The sequence below is a fragment of the Thrips palmi genome, unplaced genomic scaffold (genome assembly GCF_012932325.1).
Source record: "Thrips palmi isolate BJ-2018 unplaced genomic scaffold, TpBJ-2018v1 HiC_scaffold_5, whole genome shotgun sequence".
NCBI lineage: Eukaryota > Metazoa > Arthropoda > Insecta > Thysanoptera > Thripidae > Thrips > Thrips palmi.
Window position 1 is genome coordinate 6,910,387 of NW_023144632.1, and position 17,748 is coordinate 6,928,134.

The 17,748-nt window shown below is 59.0% G+C and overlaps 1 protein-coding gene across 1 annotated transcript in view; it reads right to left on the reverse strand.

The window, feature by feature from the left end:
- LOC117651248 (tyrosine-protein kinase Btk29A) overlaps positions 1-17,748 on the reverse strand; it is a 100,274-nt gene that overhangs the window by 36,623 nt on the left and 45,903 nt on the right. Inside the window, exon 3 of the mRNA XM_034395074.1 lies at positions 3,664-3,894. Within this exon, the coding sequence (XP_034250965.1) occupies positions 3,664-3,894 (231 nt within the window). The remainder of the gene's footprint in view (positions 1-3,663; positions 3,895-17,748) is intronic.

Sequence of the window (17,748 nt, forward strand, 5' to 3'; positions counted from 1 at the left end):
ACCAAACGCAAAAAAAAGGGGAAGATGAAAAATGCCACCACTCAAAGCCCTGAAACGACGACGACACAGCAGGAGTTGCGGCTGGGCGGGGGAGGGACGGAGCGCAGAGCGCCGCGCCAGACAACGGGCCAAACAGCGAACTGCGTTTCATATCGAGCACGCCTCTCGACGGCACTGAATCCAGCGAGGCCGGCGAAGCGGGCCGAGCCAGCCAAGCCGCCAGACAAAAGGAGGCACCCCCCAAAAAATGACAGCGGGCCTCCATCTCAACGCTGGGCAAACTTAATACGAACTAAATTTGTTTACATTGCGAATCTTTTTCCGACTCTCATTGTAAGATACAAAGGGGAAAGTAATGCATTGCGAAGAGAAAGGTGTGTTTATACTACGTTTCCACGAAAGCCTTCATATTGGGAATGGGGTCAATTTTGTTGGTACTGTAAAACGTTTCGAGTGTCGGCAAGCGGCCGAGAGAGAAGGAGAAGAGAACTTCGCGCGAGAAGCGCCTAAACGGCGCGAGCGGCAAGGCACGCTCGCAACATCACACCAATTACGAACAGTGCTCCGTCACTGTCTCTCTCGCACCTGCACTGCAAGTCCTACGACTGCGAGAGAGACGGACACGTTTTGCCAGCATCGATCACGGTGCCGTCGCGGCGCGTCGCGGCCCGAGCATCGCGCCTGCTTGCCAAGCAGTGTCTTCTCTTTGAGGCTCGCCTAACGTGATTAGCAATGGAGGGGACTCGAACCGCACGGAAAAAAAGGATTAGTTGTAACAACTAACATGTTGGTTGGAATGCGTCCAAGGAAGATTTTAGTTGCTGCGGCTAAAAGTTTGCTGCAGGAGCAATAATATTAGTTTGAGCAACTAACAAATTAAAGTTGGTACAAGGATAAAGTTGATTGTGCCTACGATATGTTAGTTGTGATGACTAACACGAGCGTCACGAGAGAAAATAAGCTTCGTATAAGAAAAACCTTCAGCGGGTATCGATCGCGGAATCTGTGATCTGAGAGCTGCTGAGGCTATCCACTCCGCTGTGGTGAGCTGATAGCGGGAGAATGCCCAATGACGCTGATACAGCAAACTGACCGATGCTAGGACAAGCGACGATTAAATCATCGCCCGAAAGTCGGGTCTCCTAAGAATGTCCGCAGCGCAGTGGGCAGCGTCTCTGATTGACAAACGACAGGTCCTGAGTTCGATTCCCGCCGCAGACTTTTTTCTGTGCGTGGTTTATTTTCTTCCGTGACGCTCGTGTTAATCCTCACAACTAACATAGTGTAGGAATAATCAACTTTATCCTTGAGCCAACTGTAGTTTTTTAGTCGTTTCAACTTATAAATTCGTTCGAGCAGCAAACTTTTAGTCGTGAAAACTAAAATCTTCTTTGGACGCTTTTCAACTAACATGTTAGTTGTCACAACTAATCCTTTTTTTCCGTGCGGGTCCATCGAAAAGGAAACAGAAACTAGCAAATGGCGCGCACTGTTAAAAAAATCAGTTGTAATTTTCATAACATTGGTTGGCATTTTTTTTCACAAACAATTGTTATGAAAATTAAAAGCACGAATGATTGTAAATTGTTTTACAATCACGATATGAAAATTCATATCATGTTATGATAATTAATATTCGCGTTTGCGAGGTCATTTTAGGGCAGTTAAACAAAAGGACAACTAATTGTTCATGTATATGAACACCGATGCGGCCTTATGCCATTTATTGAACCGATTCTACTTTTGATCAGCGGGTTTCGAACCCGGGATCTTTGACTTGTGGTGCACGCTCTTTACCGCTGTGCTACCACGTCCCACGGGAGGCGGAGGGTCAGCTACCTGATGACTCTACCAGCGCCCCTTGGCCACGCCTCTTGAGCTAGTTATGAAATTTACAATCGGATTCGGAAAATTACTATTGTGAGCTCAAAATCAACACTTAAGATTCGCAATTTTCAGAACACGGTTTGAAAATTACCAACAATTGTCAATTTTACGAAATTGTTTCGAATTTTCGCATCAAGTTATGAAAATTGCAATGTTTGTAAAATTCATATCCGTGTTCGGAAAATTGTCATCAAAATTGCTTTGAAAATTCATAACTTTTTTAACAGTGCGGGCAATGGGGGCAACAAGTGCGGCTGGCGTGGAGTGGGACGGTGCGGCCACTCCAACGCTCCTCTTTGTACCTCCGGTGCAACCGATCGCGCGGCCAGACTGGAGAGATTGCCTCGGAACCAAATTACCGGTCGCACTGCTTTTGCGCCTCGCCGTCCGCCCGTCAGTGTGGCGCGCAAGCTCTTTCATTTTTAATCTGTGCCGAACGCAGCAGCGCCACGACACCGGCGGGGGCTGTCAAGGCCGTCCGCCAATGGTCGCGTTTTTCCATCACCGCCGCCGCTACCTCTGCCCCCCCCCCCCCCCCCCCCGGGCGAGACGCGGCCTGCATTTTTGCTGCGCAAAGCCGTCGTAAAAGCTCAAACTCGGTCACACTGTCACACGCCATTCAAGGGCCGCCCCCCTCCATCCAACAAGGCGGTCAAAATTTGATGATACGAGGCATCACACGTCTGGGCCGAGGTGCGCCTCCACGACGGCAAATTTGCTCTCCTCCGCCGCGGGTTCCCTGCCACGTCTATGCTCCCCGCCCCCTCCCTCATGCCTTATCTGCGTTACGGCCGCGCCGAGGCCCGCGCCGAGGCCCGCGCCGAGGGCACTTGGACCAGCCGCGTCGCCGCGTCGTCAGGTCTCGTTTTGCCGCGCGGCCTCACTGCGCTGGCAGCCTACTTGTGGGCGAACTTCCTCCAAGACAGCGCGACGAAGCGTCGGAGGAGCCCCCCGCTTTTGCGCAGCAGTCAAAGCCGTTTCAACAGAGTTGCCGCCGCGTTGGCCCATCGCGGACGAGCGACACGAGTAGAAGAGACAAGGGAGGAAAAAAAACACACGACGCGGAGCCAATTCGTGCACCTGTCCATGAAAACAATGGTTCGCAAATAAAGGCGGTACGTGACCAAACCTGGCCATCGGCATTCTGCGCATGACACGGCCCGCCCCGCCCCGCCCCGCCCCGCCACGCCACGCCCCGCCACGCCCTGCCACACGGACACGGTGACGCGCCTTGTCACGCATCAGCCTGCCACGCGCACGGCCGGCGAAAGCGCTGACAGAATTCGGCAAAAGCGAGCAAAAGAGACGGAGGCACCGCTGCACGAGCGGCGCTCGGCCTCCGCGCTCGGCCTTCGCTCCGACCTCGAACGCGACCTCGAACGGAGGAGAAACAACGTGCCAACTCAATGAAAAATTCGTCAATCAACTTTCAACTGGCCATATTTTTTTTTTTTGGGGGGGGGGGCGAAAGCTTTCTCAATTGTTGGAGCAGCCAGGATGTCTCGAAAACAACGTCAAACTCATCAGCGGATCATCATCAGTTTTCGGCTGTGTGGCCAGCGAGAATCTCAGTTGACTCGACACTGTGTCTTTCTCCTCGCGACCGCTCGCGAGTACCCGACGAGAGGGGTCCGTTTGCACTCCTCAAATCGCGGCGCGAGGAAGTAACGCGAGGATGTAAAAGAGCTCGCGCGACGACAGAAGGATGAAGGTGAGCGTGTAGGAGGGGGGGGGGGAAGGCGCGCGGCGGGGGAGCCAAGAAGCGGCCGGACTCACCTGTGCGTACGTGCGAAGAGGGTGGTGTCGACGTGGCCGTCGACGTTACGCTCTGTGCGGCGTCGTCCTCCTCCTCCGGCTCTGGCGGCGGAGGCTGCTGCTCCTGCGCCCAGTTGGACGTGGGCTCGCAGCCCTCGGCCGTGCGTCCGGCCCCGCGGCAGCAAGACCAGCGGCGGCCCGTCCACAGGCCCGCGTGGAAGCGGCCGGACAGCGACGGGTTGTCGGCGCACGCTGGAAACGGACAAGAGGGGTCACTTCCTGCACTCCAGAAACATCACAAACCGTTTTAGGGCCTCACAAACAAAAGAAGCTTGTTTTGAGCATACGCAAGCTTACAAAGGAAAAAAATTCGTAATGAACGAAACTATTTCTTCGCATTACGAACTAAATAGTTTGCACCTTGCATAGGGTCTGCCCAAAATACTTCGCAAGGTTTTAAGCGTGTGCCCGACGAAGGCCGTGGCGCGCCGCGCAGACCGTTCGCTGGGTCTCCTCGCCGCGAACACTACCCCCCCCCCCTCGGCGCATTTTTCGCGAGCAACGCCTACAGGCGACGGGCGGTCCGACTTGAACCGCAGTGCGCCGACTCGCAGTGCACCGCACACCTCCCCGACGGCGGTGCCCTGGCAGTGCCCTGGCAGGGCCCTGGCAGGGCCCTGGCCCGGCCCTGGCCCAAAGTTTCTCGCAGGCGGACGTCAAGACGGCGAAACGAACCCGAATCGATCGCTCGAACGTCAAGACGGGGGTGTGCCGCTTCTTCCTGGGCGTGTGCGAGGGTACAGCCCACCGGCGTCGCGGCCAGGCGCAAGGCCTGGGGCCCCGGGCCGGGGAGGGGAGGGGGCGAGGGGGACGACAAACAATCAGCACCAGCCATTCAGCGCGCGCCCCGAATTAGGAATGCAATTTCTAGGACCGGAGCCCCCCCCCCCCACCTTTTCCTTCCCGGCCCCCTGCTCCACATAGGCCATGGCAATGATACGTCGTCCCATTTGCGTGCAAATTCGCCAGCCAGCTGGCGGCAGACTAGGAAAGAAAGACGTGCAAACTCCTCGCTGCCACGGCGGCGGTGCCCCGGCAGTGCCCCGGCAAAGTTAAACCACATTCGGACCCCGGCACGACGCGCACGCCGGAAGCAGGCGCACCCGGGCAATGCTTTGATTTCGCACATGGGCGCCGCCGCCATGGATCTTATTCAGGTCATATCCATGCAAAAGGACCACAGTGTCGCCCCACAAAGTTTACCTGCGGGAAAACGAGAATACTGGGATGGAATTTTTCAGAGGGCAAACAAATAAAAGGTTGGCGGATATAGGCGAGACTAGAAGCGCCAAAGCCACATTTCGCCAAGTTTGGGCCGGCCGCGCCGTGTGCAGCGCGCGTGCCGCAACAAAAACAACTCTATAAAAGTCAAATAAATGGCGGCCCGGCCGAGTATTCGGAAAGAAGAAACTGTCGTCAAGATGCGGCCCGAGGCGCGGGGAAGTTGTAGCGGTGGGCTCTGGGAGAGGTGAGCCGATACCCCATATTCTCTCTCTCTCTCTCTCTCTCTCTCTCTCTCTCTCTCTCTCTCTCTCTCTAAGATCATCGTCATCATCATCGTCGTCTAACATCCGCTAGGAGGACTTTCATCCTTGGCCGCATTTCGCCCGATTTCCGGCGGGCAACCGAAAGGCAGCACCACTCCACTGGCGCCTCATTTATGAATGAAAGGGAGGGAGGGAGACACACTGAGCGAGCAGGCTCTTACACTCACCATCGCGCCGAGCGCTCAACCGAGGCAGACCAAAACCGAGGCCGCAACGGACCGCCAGGGACCACACGGGCCTCCATGGCATGGCCCCGTTCCCATGGCAAGGGCATCCAAATAAACCACTGTGCAGGACAAGCGTTTTCGCGCTATTTTTGGGTACCGCCAGCATCGCGTCTAAACCAAGGAACGTAATGAAAAAAATTCTTGAGGAATAAGGGGCCGAACTATTTCGGGTATTGCTTGAACACACCGGTACGAAGTTACTGAACTCGTAAGTTCCGACTGACAAGTGCTGATAGGCACTAGCAGCAGTTCCACATTGTTGTTCAACGTCAGGTCAGAATGTGAATCTACTCACGCTCATTTGCACACGACAACGTGACACGGCCCTTCCCTTCAATTAGGACGCGAAATTGAAAATTTACGTTCACTCGTACGTATGGACGTGGACCAAACATTTCAACGAATGTGACATCATGTTGAAAGGAACGTGACAAAATCCACCATAGGCGCCGGGGCTGCCCGGTGCCGGGCGCTGCCACGCGCCACGAACTTGACATTCTGAAGCTCTTTCGCGGCGCCAAGAGGTAATTCAGATTCCAATAACGAATGGAATGAAGCGAATGGACAGATTCCAGGGCGGATTCAATCCAATAAATGAGATGATATCACGGTTGGGGTGTTGTCACGCGGCAAGGTATGCCGAGGCAAACAAACAATTCAATAAGGGAATCACGGTCGGAATTCAAATAAAAAGGAGCAGCATGGAGACAATGCGTGCCTCGCGCCGAACGCGGGCTTCATCCACACTGCCCGGGATCGTCTGCCCCCGGAACAACATTTCGTTTCTTATTTTATTATTTTATAATAAAATCCTCTCGTCGTTTATTATTTTGCCCAGGCGGCCAGGCAAAGTGCGTCTGTGCATTTGATGAAACGAGATTTTCCCAAATGAGAAAGTTGGGCGGCCCATTCAGAGCGTCCCAGCGCGATCATCGCCTTCCACAAAAAGCATGAAGCGAAAGCGCGCATCCGGACGAAAAGGCAAAATACGCGAAAATATGCCGCTGCTCTCAGGTTCACTGTAGAATAATGTCTTTAGAAGAGGATTTGAAACGAAACATCGGTTCCACCGTGTCGCAAACTCAAGTGAAACCTGATAAAACAGAACAATGCCATTAACCCGCTGAGAGTTCCTTGTGTGCATGTCCAGCCCGTTGCGCAACAAGGGAAACACAACGCGAAAATTAGGTCGACGCGCTCAAATAAAATGTTAAACAAACGGCGCGACGCACGCTGGTGCGGTCTCGCTCCCCGCCGCAGGCCGTGGGTGGTCTGGCGGTCACCAGAAGGGTGCGGCACGGCGCGGCAGGGTCACGCGGCAGGGTCATTCCGAGCGTCGCGTCTCTCTCGCACTCGTGGATGCGAGCGTGGATGCGAGCGAGACGGACCGGCGCCCCCTGGTCCGGGGCCGCGGCGTCGCCTGCACTACACTACGGCCGGGCACGGCCAGGCATGCCTCGCAGCGCGCCGGGCATTATGTGCGCCGCCCTCTATTATGCATGTCAGTGGGGCGGCCGAGTAATGAGTTCTCGCAAACCGCATTACAGTGTACCACACTGCTTTCCCGAAAACACTCCGTGAGTGACGTCTGCGTCCGCCCTAGCTGCGCGCAGCGAGGCCCGCAGCCCGCACCCTGGCGCGAGCGGCTGCCTGGCTGCCCCCAGACGACGGCACCATCAGCTGCACAACAGACCGCGCCAGCTGGCATTTTCTCAGCAGAACAAACATTGGGTTAATCCGCTGGGTCGATACGAGAAAATATTAGTCCGAAAGCGCACGCTTTCCGCCCCCCGTTTGGCGGCGGGGTTTCGGCGCGCAAGCTGTGCCCCTAAATGATGGTCACCAGGAGAGCGACAGGGACGCCGGCGTGCCCTACATGCCGGGACGAGAGGGCAGCGCTCCGAGCCAAACAATGGCGACCCGACCCAGCGACCGCAGCGACCCAGCGCACGTCCGCCAGCAACGCCAGCAACGCCAGCAACGCCAGCAACGCCAGCAACGCCAGCAACGCAAGCAACGCAAGCAACGCAAGCAACGCCAGCAACGCAAGCAACGCCAACAACGCCAGCAACGCAAGCAACGCCAGCAACGCCAGCAACGCAAGCAACGCCAGCAACGCCAGCAACGCCAGCAACGCCAACAACGCCAGCAACGCAAGCAACGCCAGCAACGCAAGCAACGCCAGCAACGCAAGCAACGCCAGCAACGCCAGCAACGCCAACAACGCCAGCAACGCCAGCAACGCCAGCAACGCAAGCAACGCCAGCAACGCAAGCAACGCAAGCAACGCCAGCAACGCAAGCAACGCCAGCAACGCAAGCAACGCCAGCAACGCCAGCAACGCCAGCAACGCCAGCAACGCCAGCAACGCCAGCAACGCCAGCAACGCCAGCAACGCCAGCATCCCCCTATCTCGCGGCACTACCTGAACCAGACCACAAACACAACAAAACACTCGCCTTGTATCTCACTGCGCGCGCGCGCACACACACACACACACACACACACACACACACACACACACACACACACACACGAGGAGGGGAATCAATCTTGGTTAGGTTTAGCCGGCGTCGTGTGCTTCGCAGACTCTGTATCGGCATGCATCGTCACGACCGGCAAGTTATACGCGCAGAGCGCTGCGGGCTGCGGGGCGGAGGGGGAGGCTGGGATAGGGAGGCTCCCTGCCAGGGCCAGTCGGATTCGCCCAAGCGGCGTGGCGCGGCGTGGCACGGCGTGGCACGGCGTGGCGCGGGGTGGGGCGGCATGGCGGGGCGTGGCGTGGCGCGGCATGGCGCGGCGTGGCGCACCCTGTCCCCCGTGTCGGGCCGCCGCGCGGGCTTTAGCTGCTCAGACAAATTGGCCATTACGGGCCTCGGAAGCGGTGGAAAATACAGAGCCCTGCTCGCTGCACATTCCGTTCGGGCCTACTCCGTCCGCTGGGAGCGGGGCGAGCGGGCCGAGCGAGGGGGAGACCGTCGTCAAAGGGCGCGCTGGAATCACTCGGCCCGCCCCGAGGCTCGGCCCGTTCGCGGAGTAGGCCCACCGCCGATTCCTCCCTTGTTTGCCTGTTCCCTCAGATCGTTCTGCCTGTTCCGTTTCCAGGCACCCCTCTTCCGTGCCAGATGTACCTGGCACTAACCCGGAAATGGCAATCACCGCGGAGTGCGACCGCCAGCCAGGCCGGATTGTGGAAGAATTACGCCGAGCGAAAATGATTGACCGACATCGTGTCAGCACTGTCGATGGTGAAACGACTCCGCAGTAAAAAGAAGGCCTACGTAGAACACCGGACTGAAATGAAGAAATGCAGAGACCGACTTCAGGGCCCCCGGGTGCCCGCCTCAAAGAGGCGCGCCCTCGAGCCCCGGTCGTGATCCGAACGGCGGAGCACTGTCAAACTAAAGTTTCATCGAACTTAAAATTTACTTGATGTCCTTGATAATGTTAATTAAAGCGACTAAGAAAGCACTTTGGAGTCAACATCACTAACAGTTTTAATCCTCGTTACTCGGACTCGTTACTGGTTTCCATCAACCTTCTTTTTTGCCTGCAGTGAACGCACCCCGTCCCACCGGTCACATGAACGGTCCCCTTAATCCTTAATTACCTAAACTCAAAACTATGGGCCGCGCCACGCCACGCCGCGCCTCACCGCCCCCGCACCGGACGGGGCGGACAGGACGGGAACTGGGGCGGTCCATTTAGACACATTAATAGACCACGAGGGCGCGAAAGAAGGGAGAGCGAGAGCGAGAGGGGGAGGGGGAGAGACAGAGAGAGAGGGAGAGAGAGAGGGAGGGAGAGAGGGGGGGGGGGGAGGCTGAGGGGGGGGGGGGCGTGCCTGTGAGCCGCGGGGCGCCGTGTCTAATCACAAAGGCATTCCCGGGCACGACGGGCAGGGCGGCCGGTCGGCCGACACTCGTGGACCAGTGGGCCTCGGAGGGCCCCGCGGCCCCGCGGCTCCGGTGGCACCACGGCACGTCGTCGCAGACCCGCCGACCCGGCCGCCTCGCCCCGCGGCACGCCGCGGAACGCCCCACAGTGGGCCAGAAGACCGGTGGAGCGGCCAAAATTCTAGACGCGTTTTGAACTCCAGAGTCGCTAAATGGGGCTCGAACCGAACGTGTGACCCCACCAATGGATTGCTCTCCGAACGAGGAATCCATTGGTGGGGTCACACGCTCGGTTCGAGTCCTGCTTAGTGACTCTAGAGCTCAAAACGCGTCTGGGATTTTGGCCGCCCCACCGGTCTTCTGGTCCACTGTGCGCCCTTTGGCGGGGGTGGGGGACAATCGAAACCTCATCTGGCACGCCGAGCGGCGCCGGGCGGCGCACGCTGGCCGCCAGTCCCAGACACGCGAGCGACAACGCGCGCTTCTTTTGGCTCGGCGCGAATGCCAATCCAAGTCCGATACCGCTGACACACGCAGCCACGCGCGGCCGTGACACGGAACGCCGCCCGTCCTGCCGAGAAGCAACACGACAACCGTGGGGCAAAGAGAGCGAAACACTCGGCCAGGAAAAACAACAAACAAAGAGATCAATTATAAAAGACAAAAGGACGCAAGCGGCAGCTGCGCGGCGCTGCGCGTGGCGCCGGCTCCAAAATGAAATGGAAAGAAACGATAGGGGATTCCGGCACGGCGGGGCGCGGTTTGCTCCTGTTTTGGGGCCGGACCGCCGCGGGGTCGAGATGTTTCGTTCGCTCCGCAGAACCGGGCCGCGGCCGCGGCGGTCCCCGTCAGATGGATCGCGAGCAGATGGGCAGCAGCGAGGCACTACTAGTGGCGCACCAGCAGGCACCAGCACAGCGGCAGGACAGGGCACTCTGGACGACACACAAACTGGCGCGGACATCCATTTCAAAAGCCGAGGGACCCGAGCGGAGCGTAGCAGAGCCACCACACCCCGGCCACCGCAGCCAGAGAAACGAGAGCCTCCCCTTCCTTCCCCCCAGACCTCTCCGTGATGTACTTCCGGACCGCTGCGAGAAACGTGAAACGCACGGCGTCCTTTGTTATCTTCCCTCCGCATCAAAATTGGAGGGAAAACCCGCAGAAAGTGCACGTCAGCCGGCAAGGCAGCGCGGCGGGGCGGGGCACGGCGGGCCGGGCGCGCTGGCGGATGACTTTGAAATGCACCCATTTGCATCCGCCATGCGAGGCCCGGATTAATCACCTCACTACGTATGCGTCCTGCGAGTGTGGGGAGGGACGCTGCGGCGGGCGGGGGGGGGGGGGGGGGCGAAGGGCAGGAAGTGGAGGCGGCGGTTGATGGATGAGTCGGGGCGGCGCGGCGGGCGCGGCGCGTTGTGAACACTGTCGCACATACTGCCAGACAGATTGCCCCTCCTCCATCCATCCGAAGCCGAAGCCGACGCCAAAGGAAAGTGACGGGTCGCGCTGTCCGCGATTCGCGCCGGCTGCGGGCCGGGCCTCCGGGCCTAACGGCCGCCTGCTCCTGGGGAGCTTCGTCGCAGGCTGGGTGGCCAGCTCAAGGGCCGGTCCAAGGCCTCGCATGCCACGAATCGCAGGGCAGCGCTCGGCATCGGCGCGTGTAAACACCGAGGACCATTGTGTGTGGGCCGCGACCGACAGCCGGCCGGATGAACCGGGATGAACACGCCTGTCCAGACACGGCCCACGCCTCGCCCCGCGCCTCGCCCCGCGCCTCGCCCCGCGCCTCGCCCCGCGCCTCGCCCTCGGCACGGAGGCCCTGCAGGGGTGCCGTGGAAGCGCACGGTCGAGTCCACGAGTGGCCCGCCACCTCAGCGCGGACGCCTTATCGCCCGGCCACCCCGCCAGAGACGGCTCGCTTATTCGCCCAACTTTTCCAAAGTCGACAGAAAGTTCACTGGAAATGAGACGCCGCCGAGCGAGCGGGGCCACCCGAGGCAAACAGCAGGGAATAAAACAAGATAAAAAGGAAGGAAACTGAAATCTGCGAACGCCTCTCGGCGCAGGGGAAAGGATTACGGACTACGGACTTTGGCGCGGGCCGACGGATGGCGAGCGCGCTTAAGTCTAGACCCGCGCACCCCCGCCAACGCGCACACCCGCGTCTACCGGAAGCGGACAGAGTCGGGGCGCGGCGTCGAAAAACGTCATCGCGACAAAAAGGGCAAGCAGCAACTGAGGGGGCATTTGGAGGGCCGACGGACGGCAAGCGAGCGTAAGCTTAGAGCCGCCCACCCGCCGACGGAGATACCCGGTCTGGCGGACAGGACGCAGAGTCGGGGCGCGGCGTCGGAAAGCGTCATCGCGAGGAAAAGGGCCAGGGGTGGTATCAACGCGCTGTCGGAAAGTTGTCAGGCATGCTTCCGGAAAACGGCCTCGGATCCGAGTGGGCAGCGCCAGACAGCGCCAGGCAGCGCGGGGCACTGCCTGGGTAATTGCTGAGATTTCCTGCGTCGCTGCGACACGGGCGGACGGGGCGACGCGGGGCGACGCTTAACGCTCTGACGCGTCGGTCCGGCGAGGTGCGAGGCAGTGACGCTAACACGCTGCTCGGACGCCCCGAGGGGCAGGCAAAACGCGCAGCGATCTGCGTCGTTCCGTCGTTCCGACAGCCGGACTGCGCTCCGGTAGAGCTCTGGCAGCTCTGGCAGCGCGCTGGTAATGCCCCGGCAGTGACGCGAGGACATACAAAGCGAGGGCCGCTCCTGCAGAGCGCCAATTACGGCACCTGGATGGCAGGGAACAATGGACGTGGCGCTGTCGCCATGTCGAGCCCTTCAGAAGGGGACTTCTCGCATTCACTCCTCCATTCATGGGTCAGAGCTGCACAGCCTGGCGCCGAGACCCTCTGAATCCCGGCTTCAGCCACGTCACCGTTCCTCGCCGTCGCCTTTATCCGCTCGAAAAGTCACAAGGATTTAATTTAACCGGCTTGCCATGTTTGTTGCAGCCGGTTGCAGCATTTTCGAGTTGACGGTTTGTGCGCGGGGAGAGAAACTGGTCTCCGTGTGTCGTACGGTTAGCTAGTTTGCGTGCACAGCACACGCTGGCGAGGCGCTCGGTCCACGCCGTCCAGGCCGTCCGGGCCACGTTGCATCGAGCACGCTTGGCAGTCCCTTTGCGGGGCATGCCTCCAGGCAGGCATCCATGCAGGCGGGCGGCAGCAAGCAGAGTCAGCGGGCCAGCAAAAAGACGCGGCCAGAGCAAGCAGGAAAACGCCACAAAGCAGCCGAGCCAGCGGTGGAAGCGGCGTCCCGCGCCGCGCGCGCACGGCCGAATTCCCGTGTACAAACAAACGACATACATAATCACGAGCGCGCGCGCACACACGCAAACGCGCGCGGGACACACGCACCATAATCAACGTGGGCAAAGCGGTCGCGCCATAACCTAGCCGCGATATGCGGCGGTGCGGTGCGGTCGGTGTGTCTGGCCGCAGTCACGGAGCCATGGCCCTGTCCAAAGGGCCCGGCCCTCCCCTGACCCCGCAGGGGATGCACAGTGGGCCAGAAGACCGGTGGAGGCGGCCAAAACTCTCGACGCGTTTTGAGCTCCAAAGTCGCTAATTGGGACTCGAACCGAACGTGTGACCCCATCAATGGATTCCTCGTTCGGAGAGCAATCCATTGATGGGGTCACACGTTCGGTTCTAGTCCAATTTAGCGACTCTGGAGCTCAAAACGCGTCTAGAGTTTTGGCCGCCTCCACCGGTCTTCTGACCCACTGTGGGATGGCCGCATCCTGCAGCCCCATTCCGAACAGCCGCACTGTCGCTCTCTCTCGCACTCACGGGGCTTGGGCCGCGAGAAGAAAGCCGTGATTGCAGTGGTTCGGGGCGTGCCGACGTGGGCAGCCCGTCGAAGAGCACTCCGCAAGCAGCTCATTTCCCTGCCCATGGCGTCGAGCTGGCGGGCGTCAGCTCAGGAAGAAAAAAAAAACTTCTCTTCCTACAAACGAGACAACTTGCTCAAAGTATGGTGAATGTTCCGCCTGACAGTGTTGTGGCAGTTCACTCCGCCGGTCCTGACGGTGCCCGTGACGTTGCCGTCGCCGCGACGCCCCGCGACGCCCCGCGACAGGAGATGGCAGCGTCACGCCCCGCCATTCGATATTGCTCGCCGGCGATGGATGGGCCGACATACCTCCCCGGCAGTCCCTGCACCCAGCGACCCACCGACCGGCCCGGCCTCGCGGCCCAGAGGCCCTCGCCTCGCGCCCCGCTCGCGCCTCGCTCCGCGCGCCCCAGTCCAAATTGAACGTCTGCTAAAGTCATAAATTGCCCGGGCGACAAGCCAGCAAGCCATACCTCCGCCGTGCTTTCGCTGGGGCTGCTGGGCTATGCTGGGCTCGGCGAAAGATAAATCAGAGCCGATACGATCCCATTGAAAAAATAACGACTGCATTCAGTCTCTTTTTCTGCGCGAGGACAGAGGACAGCGCGCCGCCCCGCGGCAAGTAGCCATTACTGCACGTCAGCAGTGGCGCGGCGTGGCGTGCCGTGGCCGTGCCAGCGCCTCCCCTTCCTCATCCATCTCCCCGCAGGGCTCGGCCACTCGGCGGGCCGGCAGTCGCACTCCAATCAACTGCCCGCTGCCTCGCTGTTTTCACAAGCGAGTCGACAACTATTTGCAAATCACGGAAGGGCTCTGCCCGGCTCTGCTTGCTCGGCCCACACGCTCTGGCGCGCTTCAAATCCGAATTGGACGACACGAGCCCGGCGACAAAGCAGTCAACAATTAGTGGCAGTTCCTGGTCACATCGATTTGCCATCGGTCACTCCTGGCAAAAGCACTTACATCATGTTGCGACACTGGTAAAACTGGAGCTTAATAGTCCATATAACCGGGACTAAAAAACTATTGGGTGAAGTACTTTATCATCTAAATTTGGGTGATAAAATAAACCTTAGCAACGTTTGGGTGATAAAAACTGTATCAAGACTTTTTCATTTTCAGTGAAGTTGCACTCTTCGTTGAGGCATACAACGCCTTCGCTTGAGGTCAAGCGTAGAGACCTGAAAAATAATTTACATGTTTTTTTTTATTTTATTTTAAAGCAGTGAGATTGGTCCGGACTGTGGTCTCCAGCGTGTGAGCCACAGGCTCGGCCAGCCACACATGTGGCCCTGCGCGCTGCGCTATCGACAGGGTAAAGAAGCGAAGCCGCACGCACGGAAGGGCGGAAGGGACACGCCGAGCGTCCCGAGGCAATCCCAAAGTAACCGACAGGGCAGGGCCAGGGCAGGGCTGCGACAGCAACACTGCAATCCCATCTCAGGCTTTCGGAGCTAGAGCAAGCACAGAGAGACGCGGCGGCATAGGACGCGAGACAGGACAGGCCCTGCAGGACAACTTGCTTGCGTGACCCGAAAAGGGGAAGGGAGCGAGGATAATAAGTAGGCGTCAAGCAGACGACAGGATTTGACAAGACCTCGGCGACGTGGAACAAGAAAGAAAATCTACTCTGCGTCACGTGACGACAATCCGATGATCGCTCACACCATTCAGATTCAGAAAACATGGCCCAATGACTCGCAAAGTTCTGCGCATTTTGCTAAACGAGCCTCCTCTCGCAGCGCGGCCGCTAACAAGAAGCTAGCAGTCGCTGCAGACACTTTCTCAGTGTAGCTGAGAGAAGCGCCTTTCGCAGTAGGCCGAGGAGGCCAAGAGGCCCCAGCTGCCAATCAGGGGCAGAAGGGGCGGGTCCCAGGGGGGCAGCGGGGGCAGCGGGGGCAGCGGGGCGCGACAAGCCATTCACGTCCTGCTTATCATTGAGCGTTCATTCAAAGTCGTGTACTCCCGCCGACAGGAGGAGCATCCAGCCAGACTGTCGCAAAGGCTAGTCCTGCCCCGCAGTTCGGGGCATTCGGGGCCGTCCGGGACGTTCGGGGCCCCGAGGCAAACTTATTGGCACAAGGCAATTAGCATCGGCATAAGCGCGCCCTTGTACGACTAGGCCGACTAGGCCGTCTGGGCCGTCCTCGCCGCTCAAGGACGGGCAGCGCCGGGAATCGACATCAGGCCAAGGTGGGACACTGGCGGAACTTCGCTCGTTAGATTCCCGGACAGTCAGTTAGTGTCAGGCCTGATTTGGGATCGTTAAACTTGGTCGGGCCACCCTGAGCTTGGCCGCGCTGAGCTTGGCCGCCCTGAGCTTGGTGGCCGCCCTGAGCTTGGTGGCCGCCCTGAGCTTGGTGGCCGCCCTGAGCTTGGTGGCCGCCCTGAGCTTGGTGGCCGCCCTGAGCTTGGCCGCCCTGAGCTTGGCCCCCACCCTGGGCGCCCTGATATCGCCATGCCCTGCTCTACCCTGCTCTACTTAGGCAACACGTCCGACGGTATCGGCCAACTTTGCGCATCGCCATTTTCCATGAACCATCGTCGAGCGAACCACTAATGAAATTGAAACCCTCTAAAACTTGCTTTGATATCACTTCGCAGTTGTTACGTTAAGCAACTACGTACTCCAGGCCCTTGCAAGAGATAAAAGCGACGAAACGTCCAGCATCATTCACAGGCATGTGTCCACATCTCATACAATCTGCGTAATGTGTGTAGCCCTGAATACGAGTTAAAATTATTCAGGCACTTTATTTGCCGTCCCTCACATTTAACTTTCCAGTGGGAGAACAATAACCTGCGGCCAGGGTAGCAGCGCGTTCCGCTGTGCCCGGTCAACCCTTTAGTGCAGTCTCACGCTGGGGCTGGGGCCAGCCGCCCTGGGGCCGCCCTGGGGCCCCGCAGTCCCACCCCAACCCAGAGCACTGCGCCCTCCCGTGCCCCCGGCTAATCCGACCCTCCCTCCCTCGGCACCATCGCGCGCAGATGGGACCAACTTTTACTTGCGTGGGTCTGGTCGTAGCAGAGGCGCGCTCCCAGCAGCGTCAAGGTGGTGGTACCCCAGTGAAATCGGAACATTCGATACAAGTCGCGCGAGGGTCGACCCCCAGCACACGCACGCTGAGCACCGAAACCACTCGCAGAGTACCGAGCGACCCGACTGGCTCAAAGACACTTTGTTGACGCGCCGGCCCTCCCTTTGCCCTCGAGGTTCGCGCGGCGCGAGCGGAAGGGACAGACCGCCGCGACGTGTCCCCCGAGGCAGCAGTGACGACGACGCGACAGCCGATTGATTTTTCCGAGCCAAGGAGAATGTTACAATCCGGTGTGCATTGTTGGCCAAGCAACAACACGGCGCGGAGGGGCGGAGAGGGGAGGGGCGCGGACAGCAAATGAAGTACATTGTGTCCGCCCCGGCCTCCGCCCCAACTCGCAAGGAATCAAACTTGTTGGCGGCCCCGTCGGCCCGTCGGCCGCTTCCCGGGGCTGCATCCTCGCTGCAGGAGACAGGCCGCGCAACCAAGTTTCCAAGCGCCATTTATTCGACTTGAAGTCTTAACGAGCTGCACGGCTCAGGCCAACCCAGCTGGCCTGGCCCCGGCCTGGCCCCGGCCCCGCTATCACGCGACAAAGCGGCACCACGGTGCAAAAGCCGACCGTCAAACTCATCCTCCAAAATGGGTGCGCTCGATTCCAACTCGAGAAGGATTCTATCCGGGACGCAACACTTGCCCGACTATGTTGATGGGCCCGAGGCAAACGGCCGGGCCAGGAGTTGGCTTGACCTGCGGCAAAGGCTCCTCTCCTCTGGGCCGCTGCGAGAGATGGAGCGACCCGCCCTCAGCACTTGCAAGTCTCGGACGGAACGGAGCCGGGCCGGATTCTATCACACGGAGTGCCAGAAGCGCGCAATATGAAAAAAGGAAAAAAAAGGAAAAGGCGACTTGTTTGGCCTAGCGGACGCGAAACCAAGGCTGTGCTGTCCTCAGGTTGAGCGTTCTTTTCATTCTGGCAGGAGAGTTTGAAAGGGTAGTATCGAGGAGGATATCCAAAAAAATTAGCTCACAAAATAGCTCACGATTACGACAAAATCATTTTAGTACAACTATCGTCCCTATCAAAATTACCGAGGAAAATATAGCTAACCTACGACTTTGTTTATGGGGAAAGGGGCTGCGTGTCAGAGTTAACACGACCGCGGCCGAAATAAAGAAACGTTCGCGGAACACTATCGAATCAACTGCACGCTGGTTGGCGATAGGGCCGCGCCGCTGCGGGCTGTGAGTGCGTGGCTTTGGCGGCCTGGCCCGGCCTGGCTGCGTGATCGGGCCGCCCACAAAGGACTGCTCCATCAGTCACTTTTGTTACGGGCCAAAACGGGGTCGAGCAAACACGGCTCAAAAATGGATTTCCGCTGAAACGGATTGCTGCAGCACACAGGGGCGCTCCCACTGCATATTCCACCTCGCCCCAGGAG